Below are 21,771 nucleotides of genomic sequence, written 5' to 3' on the forward strand. Positions count from 1 at the left end.
AGTGTGTACTTACTGGTTTCCAAGTGTCTATGTGATTAGTATTATGCATTTTTGTTGGTGAAAGGATATTTCAATTGGCCTTTTAAATTATAGGAGTTTGTATTTACAAAATTGAGAGTTCTGAGTCAAATTCAGTTTGATGTGATTACCTTTAAAAAGCCATATGAACAAATAAAAGCAAAAGCCCCTGGACAGTAATATTAAACCATGAAATGCAGTTCAGTGTGCAGTGGTATTTTGAACTGGTTCATTAGATGTCATTATTGCACTAAGATGCTAGAGTTAACATAAATATGTATTAATTTTTGCTCCAACACAGAAACCAGTCAGCATTACTTCCCCTCTGATTAAAAAAAAAAAAATAATCTTTAAAAAGCTGACCACCTGCTGAGACTGTGTGCCATTCTTTTGTATCCTGCAGAATAATAAAAAGCAGGAATATGGGAAATGTCAAGAGGTCAAAGTCTTACTAAGGAAAGCTTTGATATAGGCCAAATAAAAAAAACAGTTAACAGTTTATTTCACTATTTTTATTGGACTGATTCAGCTCAAATTGAAAGTGTTCTCTTTTTCTCTCTCTACTAAGAATGTAGCCTGTAAGTTGATGGCAAAGCTTGATTTGTTAAGTTTCATTGTGGATTTCTCATTATTAGCAATAGGCAACTAAAGGGTAGTTCAAACAGTACCCTCAATTTCCCTATTCTGCCTACAATCTTGATATAATGCAGATAAAACTGCATGAGTCACTTTGGAACACCCAAATGCTGGCCAGGTCTACAGAGTTTTTTTCCTAAGATAAGCCTAATCTTTGAACTGTATCATGAGTCTTATAACATAAAAGCACCATTCCTAATAATCTTGTATTATTTTTTTCAACAAAAACTTAATCAGGTTTCTCATACTGATATAAACCACCACTACCTCTTCATCTTTAGCTGAATAAAATGGCTAAGGGAATTTAAAGTGTTAATTTCCCTTTTGCTTTTTTCCTTTTACTCTTCCTTTCAGATAAATATTTCTATTGATTATATGTGTAAACCAGCAAGGACAGACTACATATCTAATCAGACATGTTTATCAAGTAGAGCTTTTTGTGTTTTGTTTACTGTGGGATGTTTGGATCTCAGGAAGAGTCTTTAGATTTCTTTTAAGATATAGACTGGGAGACCACACAGGCCTCAACAGCAGTTTGATTATATTATTGACATAAACTGTGGTTTTAGAGGTACACAAAAAGTATGAGACCTGCCAAGTAACCCTACGGTTAACAGGAAATAACCTGCACAGGAAATAGTTTGGTTCAGCGAGAAGTCAAATAATGAGTTCCCTGGAAGTCTAATGAGTGTCTATTGCACCTTAGATTAATGTTTCTCCACCCTTTCACATTCGTAATACATCAGTAGGACTAAATTAATTCTGATTCTGTATATCATAAAACCAGAAATCTTCAAAAGCTGTGATATTATGACAAAATTTAATCTCAGAAACTTGGAAATATTTGAGTACTACGAAGCCACCACGGAAACTGCTGAAGCTTCTGTTCTGTTGTTTTGTTTCGCAACTGCAGTAACACTTTACCACCTTGTTACTTTTCTCTTGTAAAACTCAGTCTTTAAAAGGTTGTTAGTCACTGATGAGAAGCAATGACTTAGCCCAGAAAAATTATTTCATGCACTGTGTTTAAGTACTTAATAAGAAATGATCACAAGAAAAAAACTATGATGCAGACACACCTGAGACATTTTGCAATAAGCAAGAGTACATTACGTCTCTAAATACTGTCCTGGTTCATCTTTGTGCAGACTTCCAAGTCTCTTGAGTTTCAGGGATCTTTATCTCCTAGCTAGATAACTACTATAAATGTTCTCTTACTAAAGTCCACTTCTAAAATATTTCATCAGACTTTGCACGACTTGAAATTTAACGAAAGTTTTGTTCAACAGAACCTGAAACCCTCAAGTATCTTAGGGATATGATCCCCAAGTATCATGACCCTGGGAGTGGAGCATCATTATCCCTCTGACACACACAGTGCCTGCCATAACAACTATGGGACACAGATACTTGTTGGTCCTCAGGATGATAAAAATGGATGGCCAACCAGCAGGTGCTGGAATGAGGAAAGAAGTGCTGATGAAATTAGGAGGCTTTTATGCGAGAGTGAACTTCTGACTTTCACCTATCTCTTCCCTGTGGTAGCTAGTGCTGTTTATTCACTCTTTTTCCACCTGGGTCTGTTTCCTAGGACTCTTCATTCCTCTGACACACTGCTTTGGATAAATATTCGGGAGGATAAACTCACCCAAACTAAGCCTGCAAATGCTCATGCCACTGTGACTGCAAAAAGGTAAGTCTATGTGAACAATTAAAATTAGAGAAGCAGAGAAGCTGGGAGAGCATTTTGAGGTATGAAGTACGTGAAAACCTACATTTATTAATAAATATCAGTCATTGCTTCTATTAATGTTCATTGGAGCTGAATATATTCAGTAACCTACCCATCATTGTTAACATCAGATACTGCAACTGTGTACCCAAAATAGGACGCCATCTGAAAATAAAAAACAACAGATAGGCTTTCATACTTAATATAAAATGTAAAGTTTATTACTGATAATTCCTCTTTGTTTTTATGGTCATTATCACAAAAAAAGATTTTATATATATTTCATATATTCTTGAAATATATTAAGGAAACTAGATGCTCTAGAGATACAGAATTTCATCACATAGTTTCTTGACATTACCTGCTCACCAGTGAAGTTCTGGATAAAGGTCAAGTCAGAAGAATTAATAATTGAGACCTGGCAAGAGAAAAATAAGGAAAGTTTCAAGCACACATGAAGATGCTACAGCATGACATCACTGCAAAAGAATTTGACACACTGAAAGATGGTCCAAGTGGCCAGGTCTTTTTCTTTCTCACACAGTTTTCCATATGATCTTGAACAAATAGCTAAGATTTCATGAACTCTTAGGTTCCCCGTGAAAAAAATAGGGCAAAGTATTTCCCTTCCTTGCTGGACACTGAACAACAGCAAATCACAGTCTATCAACTAATCAGTGACTAGGCAAGAAAACATTAACTTAAAGAAGTATATAAAAATATATAAATATATATACATACACACCTTTTTACTAAAAAAATTTAAAAACAAGTCCCAGACACACAAAGAATTTGGGGTCCACAAAACTAGAGAATATGTCTGTGGCTGTGATCTCTTTTCCCAGTCAGGTTACTCGTGGAATATTTTTCCTACAAATGAAAAGCTGTATCCACAATATATTGTACATTGTTTTCTCCCTTCACTTCTAACTGCATATCATGACTCTACACCTGTTTACACTTACAGCACTGAAAGTAAACACTGGGTATGAATAATCTGAACTTGGACTCCTCTGCACTGTGGACACAGCATTGCACAAAAATATGCTAACCTATGGGTGAGTTTAGGTCTGATAACACTCTCTGGGTATAGGGATACTAGACTCAGAGCATGTAACTGTAATTGTGATTGCCTATTGAGAACAGACTTCAGAAGGCACTAAATGCTTACCACTTGAAACTCAAACCAATAAAGGCATTTCAACCCAGCCAGATAAGCCTGAGGGTGAAAGTCAGTGGCAGTTTTCTCTGATTTGAAAGTTTTGTATGAAATTTGCTTAATTGCCTTCTCACTATAAAAAATATAAAATTAAGGTCCGGTACATACATAGCCAAAGTTCTGTGCTCCCCTTGGGACTCCAGCAACCAGCTCTGAAAGGATAAATGATAAACAATGAACTGGTTTTGCAATCTGAGTTGTGCATGCAACATGTATCCCACACCACTTAAAACTTTCTTGATATATATGTCAAATCCCTCAGGATTTTAATTTGTGATCTGTATCAGAAAGACCTCTAAATCACTTCAAGCCATTATTTCATAAAATTATAGCATTCATTCAGTTCATTTATTTGCACAAAACATTACACTTTGACTTTTTAATATCCCCATCCATGGATCTCTTTCTGTCTAGCATTGATTAGCATGGCACAGTATAATTAAGTTCTTCATACAATTTAACTTGATACCTGACAGATGTGTATTGACTGACAGATGTGTATGGAATGAGAATTAGTTAGGCTTCACATACTAGAGCACAGAAGCTAAATAGAACTGTCCTTACAAAAACTTGTTTTCTTTTTGCCTGCCAACAGTTTATCTCATCCATTATTTCGTTTGATGCCATGTAAGTGCTTGACAAATTCTGCAAAGTCTATGTAAAAGATTTACAAGGAAATTTTTGTGACTGGCATTGAAGGGATCCACTGAATAAGAACATTAAACATTAGGCCTAGCTGCCTTCTAGGAGTAATTCTGCTGAGAATGGTGAGATCTAAAACTACTAGCAGAAAAAATGAGTAAAAAAAGAAAGAAAAAGCAAAGTCCCAGCCTGCAGTCTTGCAGTCTAAACCTTCCCTCATTAGGATATCCACATCAGGAGACAGCAGCAGAAACTTCAGATAACAGAGCACCTCAGCCACCTGCTTGGACTGATGTAGCCTTCCTCTGTTCCTCACTGGAACATATACTCCCCTCTGATTGAATATGTTTGCTCAAGGGGACGTAGAAGTACTAATGAAGGACTGAACACGACATGGTATAAAACTCAGGTCAGCCAACTATGCAATATTTTTGTGCCAGTCATTCAAGTGATACATTGATTCAAAAATCATCCACTATGAAACTTAGAGTATGCATTAAAAAAGCAGCCAAAAATGTAGCCTTCCATTACCAGGGGTACTTTTTTTTACACATTATCGCATTAGGCTCAAAACTGTGGTTTTTTAATTTATTTTTTGAATCCTTCATAATGCAGGACAGTCAACTTTAACTTCAGAGGGATTAAGCAACAGTAGTTCTGGAGTACTGGGTTTACTTGTAGAAATATACTGTGTCCCTACTGGCTTTGTGAGTCTGGACTACAGAGCTGCTCAGCCCCTCAGAGAGCCACCCCTTCTGGAATTAAAATTTTTCTGTTACTTTAATTCTGTTATGTTATACTGTCTAAGGAAATAATTGTCTCTGAGAATACTGAGTGAAGATAGCTTAAGTCTCACCAGTGTTTCAAATGTATAATACGTATGTTCCTGTATAGAGGCCCAAAACAAGGAATTTAGCAAGTGCATGGCCGTATGGTTTTCATTCAAGTACATAGGTGCTTACCTTGTTCAGAATCCCCAGTAAATTCCCCAGCAGCCACTGAGTATCCTGTTTAAAGATAAATTTTAAAAAAGCCCCAACTTGATAAACAATTTCTTTCAAAAAAAGAAAAGGGCAAAGACCATCAGATTTGTCTCTTCAATGGATCTACTGGATGCAAGTTTTCTAACATTTTTCTAAAACTGTATGGAGAACAGGAAAACTGTGTATCACACTACTGTGACTAAATTAGTGGTAGATCTGAATATATTAGAAGTTGATCCCTCTTCTCCAAAAATGAGCTTCTAATTCAATAATACTTACTAATTCATCTGAAAAAAAACCAGCAGGTACTCCTAATAGCTATTGACACAATTCAGGTCTTCATTATTTTACTGTAATGTGTGAGTGTCCTGGCTGAGCTTTATATGGAAAACAGATTTTCAAAGATGCAGTAAAGTACCTCCTGGAGTTTTACTAAACCTGTGAGATAGTTACTACAGTCACAGTAAAGAAAGACTTTTGGATTGTATGAGGGACTTCCAATCTCAGGGCAACAGTGCAAAGACGTGCCTTCAATTTCCTCTGAATTTTTTCCATAAATGTGTGAAGAAAGATCTGCCTTATGTGCAGAGACATGTGAGTATCATGAAAATTTTTAGAGATCAGTACTAATAAAAGCTAGATAAGGAGCCTTTTTTTCTATCAATTACATAGTGTCTTCAAATTTTTGTTATTACTTACTTCAATTGTATCTTTTAAATCTCAGTGAGAATAAATTGGGCATTTGTGTAGTACTGTAAAAAATACCACAGAACTGAATTTGAATTTATCTTATAAAAATTGAAATTGTCCTTAATTACCTTAAGTTCAATCGATCATTTTGCAATGAAAATATACATAAATGGAAAAAATTTGTATTTCTGCTTAAATTATTTAAGATCAAATAGTAAGAACCCTAACAAGGCATTTAAGATCTCAGCCTTCAAACCCTGTTGCTGTGCATCATTTTAAGAATGTTAATAATCTTTCTGAAGTAAACAGCAAACTACGGATTTGCTGTTGTGCTTAAGGCAAAACATATTCAAATCCTCTCACAACTGAGACAATGGTAATGTAGGGCTTGTTTCTATATTTATGTAAGACTCATCCTTTTAGAACATATTGCTAACTCATACAGAACTCAGCTTACCCATGTAGTTGTCATCATATGAGGGTGGTGCCACTCCTGTTTGCTTCTCTCGTGCCAGTTTCCTCAGAATATCCTTGAAGGAATAATTTGCAATGATGTCCGCAATACTTGCAGTGATTACCTGACCTGGATTCAAACAGCTTCATAAATGAAAGGGTCCTAAAGGAGGGCCAGATTCTATAAAACAGGGCTAGCAGAACACCAGAACAGAACAGAAAGGACACTCATACTGCACACATGCAAAGAGTAGATAACTTCTCTCAAGCTTTCTCCATTACCCTGGAAGTCTCTAGAGTACACATAAATCAATAAAAAAGGCACTGAATCTCTATTGAAGCATTACAAGAACACCTCCAAGACCCATTTTAATGTACTAATTCAAACTAAAGTCACTGCACTGTACAAATGTAATAGACCAATGAAAGCAATTTCTCAATGGAGAATGCAAAGCTATGAATTCCCTACAATCCAAATCATTAGACTTCCTTTAAAAAAAATGCAAAAACACACATCAAAGAGGCTGACAGTGGGCAAGCAGGTAGGCAGAGGCTGGGAATCAGCTACATCATTCATGTAAGAACAGCTTAAAACAAGAGTAACCTCCTAATCCTTTACCAAAACAACTTCAGGGTTTATCTACATGAGAAACTACATCTTGGAACCCACAGTGATGCCACAAATAAACTAAAAATAGATGTAGATAGCTATAAAAGGTTGTGTCAAAAAATATAGTAACAAATATCTTTAAAGTCATACATTTTCTCTACAAATATTAGCAATTTTTAAACCTGCACTATTTCTAGGGTAAAATTCAACTTATTAATTAAATGACAAATATACTAAAATGCCAACATAAATATAGTTATTTGCATTTGTTTAACTTCTTATTCAACCTACATCCTGGGTTTTAATTACTTATTTTTAGGCTCAGTTGCTTGGTAAACAATTATTTTGATTTACATTTGTTGAAAATAAGATCAGAGACTGGTTATTTTAAAATGACAAAACAGTGGAAATCTAGAACAACAATGCTTTCTGCTTCACTTCTTAGATCCAGTTAACCAGCCAGATGAACATACCTTGCCAATAAAAACTACCGGGCCCGCCTACTATCAGGTCTCCATTCTACAAAAAGCAGAATTAAATAAAATTACACAACAAAAGAACACAGCAAAATTAAGCATGCATGGGGAAAAAAAGCAATTTAAATGACCAAAATAATACCAGAATCATGATAAAGGAGAACAATCATGTTCAAGGAAAGAATGTAGGTGCATGGATGCGTATGAAAATCCACTGTTAAAAAAAAGTTAAAATCACTCTATGCATCTTGAATTGAACTTGAATGAAAGCCATTTATTTTACCATTCACATAACATTTCAAAAATTGCTGCTTATTTGTAACAAAACAAAGTTAACAGAAAAGAGGGCGCTCACATTTAATGAAATGACAGTGATATTTTATAGAGAATTATGCAATGCAGCTGCAGAATGCTCAAAACAGTGACAATGGCTGAAGCTACCTGAGGCCCTGGTGCTGTAATAATGGCCCAGAAAACAACAATCATGCTAAGTTTATCCTTTCTCCCACAGTATAATCTCTGGACCCTCTTGGCATTTAGAGAAAATCTAGTTCTTTCCTTTAAGTACTCTCACCCTCATATGAGAATGGTTTTACTCAATGACTAGTCTGCCACAAAAGCATTTTGATATAGGCTATTTTAACTTTTTTAAACTAGTTGGTGCCTGCCACATTGCTTCCTGAAAGTCAAGTAAAGTATTTTAAGTGGGACAGACTGAGAAGCACACAGAAGTTTCTGCCTAATTATCTGTTAAGATAGACTGAGACAGAGAGGAATGCTTCAAAAAGATAAACAGGTGTTGATTGAGTATTTCTTTTTATTAATGAAACAAGAAAGTTAGAATCTTGAAAAGGAGGAAAGAATTTGCAAAAACTTCACAAGACTTTCAATTTCCAACAGCATGGAGACAAACTCATGATCACTGAGAAAGCACTTGAACCCTGCAGATATAGCACAATGACGTTTGGTCAGAATACTTCAGAAGCAGAATCTCACCTTATAAAAATCTAAGCTGAAACCTGCTTGACAAAAGCCTTGTCCTTCAGGATCTGCATTGCCTGCAATTATGAAGACAGAAGCATTTTATTGATTTTACCGTGCATGTGGAAGATAACACAGATATTCCTGGAGCTGTAACTCTATAAAATGCAATACTGACAATATATGTGAAAATATGTATTCTTTTTTAGAAGAGACAGAGCAAATCAAGACCTTCTACAAGACCCTGATCATGCAGTCTCTTGAGAAGATTCTGAAAAATAGGACCTACTACTTGGGACTTTCTCCTCCCACTGCCATGAAAAGACCCTTGAAACAAGTATCAGGGATTCAGTTTTAATTTAGCTGGAGATAAAAATGAAAAAATTCAACAATATTGCAGAATGCCCATTAGTCTGATCTGTCATAAATACAAAAATAAGTGTTTACTAAGTTGTTCTCAAAAAACCTTGACACAGTGTAAGGGTCAGAATGGATACACGGAAAAACAACTTTCCTGCTTCTGACTACTTTTTATTTTTATTCTCTAAATCTTTATATAATTGTGCAAAGTGTGTTGGCATGCATCTTATGGCAATGCTGTGTGTGCCAGAGTGCCAGAAGACTGCAGGATTGCAAAACTGAGAGTAAGAGTGGCCACTTGAACTCTCTTTAAACGACATAAGCCTTTGCTGAATCCCCAGTGAGACACCAGTAAGTACATAAACCAGATCTTAAGGTCCCCACTTCTTACAGATTCAGCTTCTTTCTGTACCTGTGCATGCAGAGACAAGGATTAGGCTTTAAAAGAAAGACACAACAGAACGCTGCTTAAAGCCCTACTGCAACAGGCATAAAATGCTGAACCAAATGAATGACTGATAATAACCTAATGTGTGGTATTTTCTGCAGACTTCTAGGTAGCTGAACCTGGTTTTAAATATGCATGTGGTTTATCCCTATTCTCCAGGAATCAAGGCCCAGAGATGGCTACCACGCCTCAGAACAGCACGGAGAAGAGCGTGGAACAGCAGTGCTAATGTGCATGGCTTTCTTCCATGCTCAAAGCTCTTTACAAGTGAGCTCTTGTGGATGATATTAGCATGAGTGATGATACAGGCCTTGTGTGTTTCTATGCAGGGTCTGAGCTTCAAATCGTGACCTTGTGATGAGACATTTATATTCAGCATAAGTATGAATAATTGGTTTAATATGCTGTCTGGTTCTTATCTAGATCTGTTTGCCATGTTTTAAAGCCACAAAAATTGAAGCAATTATAGCTCATTACTATAACCGCACACACTTAATTTACTTAGTTTCTCCTCTTTCAATTAATTACAGCATCCAATTTTAGGCACATAGCTTAATGTTAATTTTTCTTTACATCCTCATTCAGTGCAATAACATCATATAGTAATCTTCATTCAACCAAGACCTGATGGTGTGAAGACTGAAAGAATGAAAACACTGAGTGCAAAATCAATTCCTCCAACACAGGATGTTCATACTAATACTTACTGTTGCGACAAGGTGAATATTCAGCATAGGCACTGAAGTTCTGAATTGCTACATAGCAGGTGCCAACAGGGTCCTTCTCAGGACTATCTTTAAGGGTTCTCCAATGATACAAAGGAGCACAAGCCTATAAAAACAGACACACAAAACAGAAAACACACATACTTTCACACACTCTCGCATCTGGAAAATACAGTTTTTAATAGGCTGTGTACAATGATTCTCTCTTGTGTTGCATCATTCATATAGCAATGATCACAAGATACTGACTGAAGAAAATGCAGGACCACTGCTTCATATAATTTCATTATAACCTGAAAAGCACACTGATGTTTCACTTATAGCCCTTGGCAGGTGAAATCTGTCAAGGGCTACAAGTAGCATTTAAGCCACATTATAAATACCCTTTTAAGTCTGCTTCACAAGTAATATGTTTGCTCTATTACTGCTGATATATATGTGGCTGAAGGCAATCACAGTTCTGTCCTGGTATGTCCTAAGATAATGGGCAGAGCAGCAGAACTGACTCACTTAGCAGGAGGTTGTCATATGGCCAGTCGCAATCATCAGTGTCTGCCTCTTTATAACTCCCTGGTTCAAATCTTCATAGACAGGATACAGTTATAAGGCGTTCAACAGTCTGAGTGAATTGTTTTTTGCTAAGGAAGTTTTGCCTAGATATTTAATCTTCCATGTTACAGCAGTGGTATTACAAACACAACACAGTAAAAATAAAAGATACACAACTTTTGAAGAGAGAAGCAGTATCTTTTTTGAAGGTAGTATGAGTCCTGTGGGGGTGATTTTATGTCCATTTGACATCAAGTCAAATGGATTGAAACAAGAACAATATAATCATAAATGTTGACTTCATGCAGTTTACAATTAAATCTGTAGCTTAAAAAACAAGCTCCTGACAGTTTGATGACATTTTCTTTTTCTCTTAGCCTACAAAGCTTAGCAGACAAAGCTTTCCAGCTTTGCTGTTCAAATTTTTGCCTAAAAAGTGTTGATTATATCTCAGTTTCAGACTCTGAGAAGAGTTACCCCAAATAAATGAAGTTTGGTCAGTACAGACACAGCACATCTGTTGGAAAGGAGTTTTTCTACTCACTTGATTTAGATTTCACAAATGATGGTAAAGAAGTATTTTATTTCAATTTGTAAATTGTTTAGTAGAGTACAGAAAATGAAAAATGTTCATCCATTTTTGGAATTTTTTAGAATTTTATGTTTACTTAGCTCTGTAACCGAATAGGGTGATGTTCTACTCATTACCCATTTCATTTCAAAATCCTTCTGTAGGTTAACCACAAGAGATACAATATAAGGAAAAGCATTTTCTTTCAATACTTCCTCCCTTATGACTACTTTCAAAGTAGTAATTGGAAGTTTTAATCAATCCCAAGGTAATTTTTTTTTGGCAATTGTAAAAACTAGTAAAGCTAATCACCAAACCAATTATTCCTGCCACAATTACTTCAGTGTTGTTTTTAATGTAAACCTTAATGCAATTGGAAATATAAATTGTTGTGTATAAGCAGCATCACCAGCACTTACCAGGCAATAAAAATACCTGCCCACTGCTGGACCTCTATCAATACATGTAAAATTCCAGTCAAACTGGAAAATAGATACTGCATTTTGACAGCCATCTTGATTTGGAGCTTGTTTATCAGCTGTTTTTATTAGCTTTTTTTTTGCAGTTGTTTCCCCATGACTATGACATAGCTGTTCAAAACAATGCAAATGTGACAAAAGAGGTGTGTTCCTAACTGAACATCAACAGATGTTCTTGGCTTTCAAAACATTTCATTACACTCAAATACATGCAATTTCATTACATACTGTGTTTAACATTCCAAATATATCTTCATAATACCAAACATATTATAGCATACAGCTATCAGTTCCTGTGTATCTCTGAAATATATCCATTATCTGTTAAAAATATCATTCACTTCCACAACAATATGACATTCTGCTGTTTTCTAATCAGTTATTTCCATAATGTACACATAGAAAGCTATTAAACATACACATTTGAGAAAAATAAACATTATCTCCAAATCATATCAAATGAATATCAAATGCGTAAGACTTACCACAACTTTCTCTTTATGAGCTTTGACTGTTGCCCCAAACCACTGATTTGTCTTAAATTCAATAGGTTCCCTGGTACCATTGACTTTAATTTTCCTGTTGTCTGACAAAGAAAGAAGCACTATGTTGACAGTTTATTTTTAACACAAGAGAACATATTAAGGGATATATTACATCATATGCACTTGTCATCATCCAACCCATTCAATAGGAAATGGACTTCTTGTTATCATTTAATCTTTTCACTGGTCAGCAGAAACCACCTTAAATTCCCACATGAAAATTCAAAATAATAACACTTAAACTTTAGAAAAAAATACACAGGACTGGAATAAGAAATGCTTCCCCCTGCCAAAAAAAAAAAGAGAAAAAAAAGAACAAGGTTTACTTGGAATTTGTGATGAAGAATGAATAAGAATCAACAAAAATAAGTGAAAAACCCTAAAAAGTTTTCTCAGATGATGCAGAAATTTTCCATGTAAAAAGCATGTTCCATAATTAGATTTTGTCAAACAAATGACATTTCTCAGCATGCTTATTCAAAGACCAACACTACAGATAGTGAAGGACTTAGTTTTTAACAGAATTACATGTGTACACACTGTCACAAGAGACAGCTTCCTAATGTTCCTTTATATACACTCTTGCAGATGTCAGCATAAGAGAAGCCATCTGGGCAAAGATTCAGGCCAATTATAATGCATTTCAGGTTTTAATAAAAAGCAGACATCCCTTCTCTTCACCCTCAGTTCTCTGAAGTAAACTGATTTCCCATATGTTCATGAGCTATGCTCTTCCCTTACCAGTCATTCCTAATGAACTTTTCAATTTATACATAAGCAGGGCATTACTCCTACCCCCTTGTATCTGCATTCCCTTATGTTTGTTTCTGGTTCCTATCAGGAGGGACTTCAGAAGAATCAATCCTTTTTAGTCACTCTAAGTGAAAATAAAACCACATACTGTATACCTTGGATGTTAAAAAAAAACTCCAAAAATGTAGTATCAGATCATATTCTAAGGATTTACATATATTTTGAAATAACTGAGAAAAAAATACAGCCATTTCATGTTTTTACAACATTTTAAAAAGTCAACACTCCTTGGGATTTGCCCAGCAGGAATACAGGAGATACCTGAATGTTTTCTAGGCTGTTAGCTCACCACTGATTCAGCTTATGGTAACCACATAAATCTTATAAACTGAATTAAAAAGAAAAAATGCATCATACTTGGAGAAAACGGGTTCTCTATCTCTGTATTTTTTCCTAATAAACATGCTTAGAGAGATAAATTTCAGGAATATTTAGCTCTTAAAAATTCAGAAGTATAATTTTAAATTACTCAAAAATAGTTTTTAAAAATACATTTTATTGGAGTTAGGCCTAAACTTGTGTGGATGTGAGAGACAGTGTATTTGACACACTGCATGGTAGGCATTGCCAGCTCCTACCTAGCTGCTGGCAACACTACTTCTGATTATTTTTTCCAGTGAAGTCAGACCCTTTCAGACTTAAAAGATTTTTTTTTGTTTTTTTTTAATGCTCCAGCAGATCTGAATATGATCAATGTCCACAGATGGTATCTTGATAGAAACAAAGCTTTTGAGGCCTGAAAATCAGCCATGGCCAGCTTACAGCAGCCAATGCTAGCCTGGCTCTGTGGATACTCATGGCCAGTATTCTAACTCAAAAGGAGCTTACATTTCCAATCAAAACAACATACTTGTCTTTTGGCAAAGTACACCAACATTTGAAAAGAAGTTACATTTTAAAACTTAGACAACTGCTTGCAGGATTTATCAAACCACAGCTGAATTTACCAGTAAATCTGCAAGAACTGTACATACACACATGCACAATTCCACCTCATTTAGTGGCATATGGTGTAGTAGGAATCCTTCATCATGTGGCATGGGGTTTTCATTAGAAAACTATTTGAAAAATACCACAGACGCACAAATTAACAAATAGGTTTTTTTTCCCTAGTTAATCTCTTTTGATAGAAATTTTCTAATCACTTTTGTTCAGCATCCTCGCTACACCTATGGAGTCATATTCCCAGTTTCTGAGGTTTTGTCTTAAAATACAGTTTAGCTTTTTTTGTAACAACTAATCAGTATTTCAGAATGCTATAAAACATCTACTGCTTTCCACTTAACTTTAGCAAAATAAAGCAATCTACACAACTAACTTGTCTGAATACACACAAGCTGTCATTACTGTGCCCTGCTGCAATTATCTACTTCTGAGCTAGTCACCCACTTACATCTGAGGACATGATCTAAACCAGTTCTTTTCCTCCTAAAGCAAAACTTTGAGAAGGCCAGAAGAATCATGGCCTAAAGGTACCTAAAGTACCTTTTTTTTTTTTTTAAACCAACTGTAAATAGCCATGGAGGACCATCTTAGATTAGAATCAGATAAAAACTATTCATTTACCCAGATAAATCCCAATGCAGTTAAAAAAAATCTCTATATTCCTCAAAGCAGCATTATCTAAGCATTATAAAAAGTAGCATGTCTGTACCCTGAAAATACTATTATATAACAGGGAAGTATCTCTCCTTGTGCTATTTATGGGCATCTGAGGCCCACAGGCTACGTCTGTACCTTACCCACAGATATTTTTTTGCACAGAACAAAAACTTGGTGGGAATTCAGGTTGCATTCACATATCATCTTCTATTCTGGAAGAGAATGCCTGGCCCCTTTTAGGAAGGAGTCCAGGCTATCTTGTATCATGATATGTGACACTAGTGCAAGGATAACAAGAGTACAAGGCAGCAGCTGGGCTGGGCACACAACGCCTGAGCCTGTCCACAGAGAAGTCCAAGGAGTGCCTTGCTGGACCAGCTGGATTGCTTCAGAGCCAGCCCAGGAGCTCTTCCAGATGGTCAACAGTCTGGATGACTTGCAAATTTGGCTTGAGATGCAGCTCTGGAGTCACTTATAATGATACAGCAGACTAAGGCCCAGACAACCACGAGTATGCAAAGAGCAGAGAGATTTATAAATGTAAATATAGATATGAGGACATCCCTAAATTGCATTTCAGCAAACCCAAAGCACCTTATTTTCTACTGCAGGAGCCATGCCTCCTATAAATGGTACTGCCCTACAATACAGCTTCAGAAGCAGCTCTGGAGATACAGAAATATGATTATTAAAACCAGCATTCCTTCACCCAGTTTTTTAGTTGAGGTACCTCAGGGCTACCAATTGGGGAAAAAAAAAAAGCCTCTTACATTGCCAAAACAGTAGTTGGACAAATACAAAAATTTGAGTTTGGACAGCAAAAAGCAAACTCATGTTAAGAGCAATAGCACAAATTCACTTGTAGGAATTAAAACCTGAATCTAGAGCAAGTGTCAGTGCAAATCCATCATTTACACACATTTGAGTAAATTTGGTGCTTTCTATAGGAATTGGTCTCCTCTCAGTCACTAAGTCAGCACATCATAAACAGCTGAACAGACAATATTTAATATTTAAACAATATTTAATACTAATTAATAACTGTGTAAGACGTATGGGGAAACACTAGTTACTTAGTGTGATTAATTCAGCTTTTGAAAACTCTAAGTAAAAAATGCAGCATCTTTTACAATTTAAAAATACTCAAATGAAATAAGCAAATTGAGATGGTGATCATTCAAATGATCTTAGAGGTCTTTCCCAACCTAAATGATTATGTGATTCTGTGAAAATATTTTATCAAACTTAACACAGGAAAACATTGCTTCTAGTCAAAGCAAAATATCTGTTTATGTAATATACCTGCAGCTCTTTCACATAATTTTTCACCATTCTGGAATTTTGCAATGTATTATGTTTAAATTATTATGTTTAAATGGGTCTATTTGCTTGTATGTCTTGGATAAACACAGATGTCCATTGACCAGGCATCTGCAGCAGGTTCAGCTACTCTGCCCTCAGATCTATGCCTACATCCATGATGGCAAATCCCTTTCAAATACTTATTCTGATATATCTCTGTGTGTGTATCTATGCACTTCCATCATATAAAAAATACAGGTAAAATATAATACATGGATTTCATATATTTGTACATAATTATATATACACAGAGTAGAGGTGAACAGTTATCTAAATCTATCCATATTTGTACAAAATGTGAATACAAACATATAAGACAAACAAATATTTCTATAAATTTATATAGGTAAATGAAAGTGAATATCCCTGACATCAAGACAATGCTTGGAATGTTATGTAGAGTTTTGAGACACCACTACTTGCAGGTGTTTGGCCTAAAGAAGGGAAAGCAAAGGATGATCTATTTGTGCTTCATCCAGTGTTCAATAGGTAGAGAGAAGATAGTGCCAAACTCCCATTTGAGGTAGGCAGCAAAAGGAAAAGGGGCAACAAGATACAAGTTGCAGCAAGGGAATTTCTGAATAAATCTTAAGAACTATAAGAGATTTCCCAGAGAGACAGTGGCTGTCCCTCTCTGGGGTGGTTTCAGAAGTTGGCTACAAAGGGCTCTGAGCAACCTCAGTTAACTCTGAAAGCAGCTCTGCTTCATCATCAGTGTTCTGGCTTGCAGAAGAGGAGGGTGAAGGGTCCTGGCATACTTGCTCACATATTCTAGAAGTGAGGGAAACAAGAGAATCTTGACAATCCTACCACCATATCACTACCATAAGAGTTGAATGATACCAGCCATTACAAGGCAAAGGTAACTCAGTAACTTTCACAGCCTCATTGACATTAGACCCTCACCAGAGAGACTGAATTCAAATGCAAAGCTAAACACCAGCTATGATCTCGGGAACTAAGCCAAACAATTGCTTTCAATTAATGCTGGGGGAAAAAGGGATCTGAAGTGTTGAGAAATAGTAAGGACATGCAAAATGCTGTCATGATGAGAAGAGCTGCTTCTATATTTAGATTTATCTGATTCTGCAGCCATCTATTTTATATCTGGTTTTTACTGCATCTTAGCTGCTATTCATATGAGTCATTTTAATTTAATAGATCATATCTAGAGAGCTTTACTTGGACATTCCATGAATCAAAAGAAAAAAACAAATCATCAAACTCGGTAGGATTTTTCCCCTAAATACAATCTGATCAAAAACAAATTAAGACCTCAGGGCTTGAACTAACATACCTAAGAGTATTTTTTCCTTTCTTTAGATGGGGCTGAGACTTACAAAAGAAACTGATGAGGGTCTATTATAAATCAGAATGCTACAAATGAACCATGACATTCCAGATAAGGTCTTACTGGCATAGAGAACTAAAATGTGTCAACATTTATAAGTTCTCTCTCAGCAATTTCTCTTGAGATGCAAATTCTGTTTTATAAGAGTAAGATTCTGGAAAACTTAAAATTCTATCTCCACAGCTAACGTTTTTTCATGTAACTAAAACTCTCAAGTCCCACAATACATCTTTTCCTTATATAGTACCTGGGTTCTGTTACAATCAGCTCAACTGCTGGCCAGATTAGCTCATGTTTTTTATCAACTGCACGCTTGGTCAGAACTGATTTACATCCCCCCTCCCGGCTCCTCTTCAGAGGCTGTTCATATTTTTTCCAGCTAGTTTAGAAAAATATAACCTATTTTAGTAAAACTGGTAGAGTTAACTGATAGCAAAGAAAACACCCCAGCGTGTTCTGGAAATTTAAGAGAAGTGGTATCTAAAATTCTGCCTTTGTGACCTAATTTAAAATGCAGGAACTTGATACAGCCTATTAAGTATTACAACTAAAATTGACCTTAATAATGAGATTCCAAAATCTGAACTATTAGCTTTTTACCAGATTTCAAATGCAATAATGCACTTTAGGGGGTATTTAAGCCTGCTTCTGCCTGCAAGATGCTTCGAATGGTTCAGAAGTTGCCTAGTTAATCAAGAGAGGAGAAAGTTTTCTTGATATTGCTCTCCTGCTACCTCTCCTGGCAGCTGAATGGAAGAGCACACAGCTGAAACAAGGACTTGTTAATTCTACCTCAGTGTTAAGGCAAAAATAGTCATTGTAAACCCATTTCATACAGAAGAAACTGAAAAGAAGTTAGCTTTGTGTAGGTAAGAGAGGAAAGACAGACCACAAGCCTTTAATATGATGCCAACACTTGTTTCCCTGTCCTCTCATTGAGTTTCAGAGTATCACAGACTTACACTGCAATGCAACCAGACAACTTCACAAAGCAGGGAAACAAGGGAGAAGAGTCACTGCCCTTCAATCTATATTTCCTGGAGTAAGGGGATACTAAAAGCTCTTCCATTATACTTTATCTCAGCTCCCTGCTGCAATGGAGCAGGTTAAAGCACCCATTGTGCTCTCAGGAGCAGTGCTTTGAGCTTCTTCCCAGAGCTTGACCCTGGCACACAGATTTAGGGGGCTTTAAAGAAGTGCAAACACAAGACTGCAGAGTCAGTGCTGTATCAACAGCAGGAAACACAGAGAGTTCCTGCAAAAGCCCCTTCTTGGCTGCAGGCCATATCACTGGCCAACCCATATGGGAATGTCCGGTTACATGACTTGCTTATGGATGGGTCAGCTCAAATCCTACATGACAAAATTTCATCCTCCTTCCCTCCTTTGCTGCTCTGTTGTTTGTCAGGAATGCTATTTCATTAACAGGATTAATTATTGCAAGTAAATAACCTCACTACTTTGGAAATCTCTGAGTTAGCTACCATGAGAAACAGAGACAGGAGGCCTGAGAAATTAGTAACCATCGGGGAAAACTTCCTGTAGAGCAATTTCAGTTGGGTGATGTGGCTTTTAGGAATGGGCTGCAGATACTCCTGCATCTCTTTTAACTCTGATTAAGCCATCTTCTCAGCAGGGTAGTTTAGCTTACATACATTTCCATAGTAACACAAGTTCTGCAGCTGCCCAGAGCACTCAGACCATCTTAGGCATTCTAACACATGCACAGTGCCACAGAGATGATTTCAGCAGTAGTCTTATTTTCGAGTATCATTGCTAGTAGTAGGGAGCCCAGTCTGTGTTTGACAGGTTGAACAGGGCACTCAACAGCAGTCATGCATTTTTTAAAGGTTTTTTGTATTTTTCCCTGGGAATATAGTGTCTACTCTCTCACCTGATCTCAGTCTCTGAGGAAAAATAAAAAAGAGTAAGGGAGCTTCATAAACTATAAAGACTGTTCTTTTGTCAAAAGAGCCACAGTCTGTGTGGTAAGAGGGAGGTTCCCTGCACCTTGCCAGTGACTGGGTGCATCCCTTGCAGTGTCATATCCCTGATCTACTGGGCAACACTGCAGTTGTCTCCCTCCAGTGTCAGGAGGCCAGATTCAATTAGGCCTGGCACTCACGTTCTCCCTTTGGGACTCCATGGCTCAGGATATAGAATGACATTTTTAAAAATACTACTTTAGTTGTTTTAAAAATAAAAATATATTACTCACAAAACTAAATAAACAAGCAAATCCCTTCAGCCAAAGAGCCTTTATAGAACCAAAAATCATCCTACCAACACTGAACATCATAAAATTAACCTAAGCAAGACTAAGTTTTTAACTTAGATGTCTGCCACTTACTTGGTTCCCTCATATCACTTCTTGAACAAATGCCCACTCTAAGGCAATAAACAGTTTAGAAATTCAGTGGATTACTTTTTTCTTGTTTCCCTTTCCTCATTCATGAGCCTGTTCATGTTCATCATTGCCTCTTAACAAGCCTTAAAGTTGGTGGAGAGATTTTGTTCCTTTTTAGTTAACAAGGCCATTTTTTAAACACCTCAATGACTGAAAAATACATGAGAACTATAAATTAGTACAAAGTAACTCTACACTATGATATCAGAAAATGTGCAGAATCTTGACTTAAAGCCATCACAGAATACTAGTCAGTGTCCTCACACTGTTTTCATTTGGTAGGACCAAGACAGCAATAGTATTAATACAAATAACACAAAAGCATTTGCAAACAAAGGAATTTCACTTGAAATTAGCTGTACTGTTTTCGTGGAAACAGAAATAATCTGTGTAGTTACATATGAGTCTTACCAGTTAGATGTCCACATAAGATACTTTTTTGTGGCAGTAAAAGCCCAAACATCATCCAAGTGCACACACTGTATGTTCCCTCCTCAAGGGCAAAACACAACTTGCCTCAAATGCAACATACCTGAGCTTCATTTGGGCATCCTCAGAAGCAGTAGACATGAGCCCTCATGCTCATATGTAATCTAAGCCACTGTCTTTCAACCTCTTGGATTTTTCAATCTCTTGAGTTTTTACACAATAGTGAGAATTTTAGTTTCTGTGACCTGAAGCAATTTCATATTGAATGTTGGATATAGTATATATGAGTCTGCTTGACTTTAACAAATTCTGTAGAATTTATTAGTCTTCCCCACTGAACTTTTGAGGCTCAAAAATGCTGATTTAGCAAATTCTGTATCCACTTGTTGGTTCACACTGCCTTTCTTCCCAGTTCTTTCCAGTTCCACTCAGTTTTTACTTCTGAACTTTATTAAGAATGCTCCCAATTACTCAGTAGTTTTGTTTCTTTTATTATGCTTTGCTAATCTAATTGAAAGAGATATTATTTAGAGTCAAGAAGAAAGAATTGAAAAATGGAAGTTTTGTATAAAAAATGCATCAAAATGAAATCTTTCATCTCTGAAGCTGCCTCTGTAGTTCTTCTGTTTTGTTTCAGAAAACATTCCCAAAGCTTCACAAGACTTTTAAAGATCTCCTGCAAGGCATGAAGCATTAATCTTTAATATTAAAGCTGCTACAACTGAAATTCTAGTCTTCTAACAACTTTTGAGTGTTTCTGATTTGGAAGAAAGAATAATCTTGTGGTAAAGGCACTGGAAGAAGGAGAAAAAGCTCCCGATTCAGTAACCAATATCATCAACAAATTTTTGTATCACCTTTGACAACCCAGATTGACTTGTTTCTGTTTATTAAAATAAATATTAAAAATTGGAATGAGTGATGTTGTAGGAGAAGGCATAATGAGTACAAGATGCCTGAACAGGAGCCATGAACTGAAAACACCCCATGTATTTACCAAGGACTAAGTCCCAGCAGGCACAACAGCTAAAGGCTTCAAAAGAAACTTTGTGTGACAGATTATTTGAAATAGTTTCACCTAGGACAGAGCTCATGTGGACTACTCTGCTTGGGAGAATAGTGGAAAAGAAGAAAAACTTGGTTATGTAAATAATGGGTTTGGGAGAGAAAAAATGGCATGTAATATACATCCAGAAATCAGCAGGAGGGGTTGACTAAGGAATGTTGGAGATGGCCTTTCTGTTGCTGGCAGTGAAGAACAGGGCGTGGTACAAGCCATGCAAACCTTGCCAGGGTCCTTGTCTACAGGACATTACTGAATTGTGCAAAATGACACCATGGGACTGGAAGCAGAGAGACAGGGACAGCACTGCTAGTCCTGCCTATGCTGCCATTCCTCCCACAAGGACACTGCATCTCTGCCTACACCACCGCCGCCCTCTGGCTTAACTGCAGCTGCCTACAAGTCAGGATTCTGTCTAGAGAGCACAACCATCTCTGGAAGACTGAATGAACCGCCCCTGACAGATTCTAAACTGAACAGTTGTGTGATACAGTCCAAAGCCTTATTGATACACTTACTCCTCAGTTTGTTTGTGCCTTTATTCCAAACATAGTACCTGCAAAAGGACTTCTCTGTGAAAACTATGGAGTTATCCCAAGTTTCCCACAGGAAAATCACATGTCCTTC

The 21,771-nt window shown here is 36.5% G+C and overlaps 1 protein-coding gene across 1 annotated transcript in view; it reads right to left on the reverse strand.

Annotated features, from left to right (window-relative positions):
- Positions 1-21,771, reverse strand: part of ITGA8 (integrin subunit alpha 8) — a 107,920-nt gene that overhangs the window by 84,253 nt on the left and 1,896 nt on the right. Inside the window, exons 3-11 of the mRNA XM_056485092.1 lie at positions 12,058-12,158; positions 9,956-10,079; positions 8,456-8,517; positions 7,457-7,502; positions 6,378-6,503; positions 5,210-5,254; positions 3,714-3,757; positions 2,748-2,804; positions 2,499-2,551 (exon numbers count right to left, since the gene is read on the reverse strand). Coding sequence (XP_056341067.1) covers positions 2,499-2,551; positions 2,748-2,804; positions 3,714-3,757; positions 5,210-5,254; positions 6,378-6,503; positions 7,457-7,502; positions 8,456-8,517; positions 9,956-10,079; positions 12,058-12,158 — 658 coding nt within the window. The remainder of the gene's footprint in view (positions 1-2,498; positions 2,552-2,747; positions 2,805-3,713; positions 3,758-5,209; positions 5,255-6,377; positions 6,504-7,456; positions 7,503-8,455; positions 8,518-9,955; positions 10,080-12,057; positions 12,159-21,771) is intronic.

Source organism: Oenanthe melanoleuca, chromosome 2 (genome assembly GCF_029582105.1).
Source record: "Oenanthe melanoleuca isolate GR-GAL-2019-014 chromosome 2, OMel1.0, whole genome shotgun sequence".
In the NCBI taxonomy this organism is placed as follows: Eukaryota; Metazoa; Chordata; class Aves; order Passeriformes; family Muscicapidae; genus Oenanthe; species Oenanthe melanoleuca.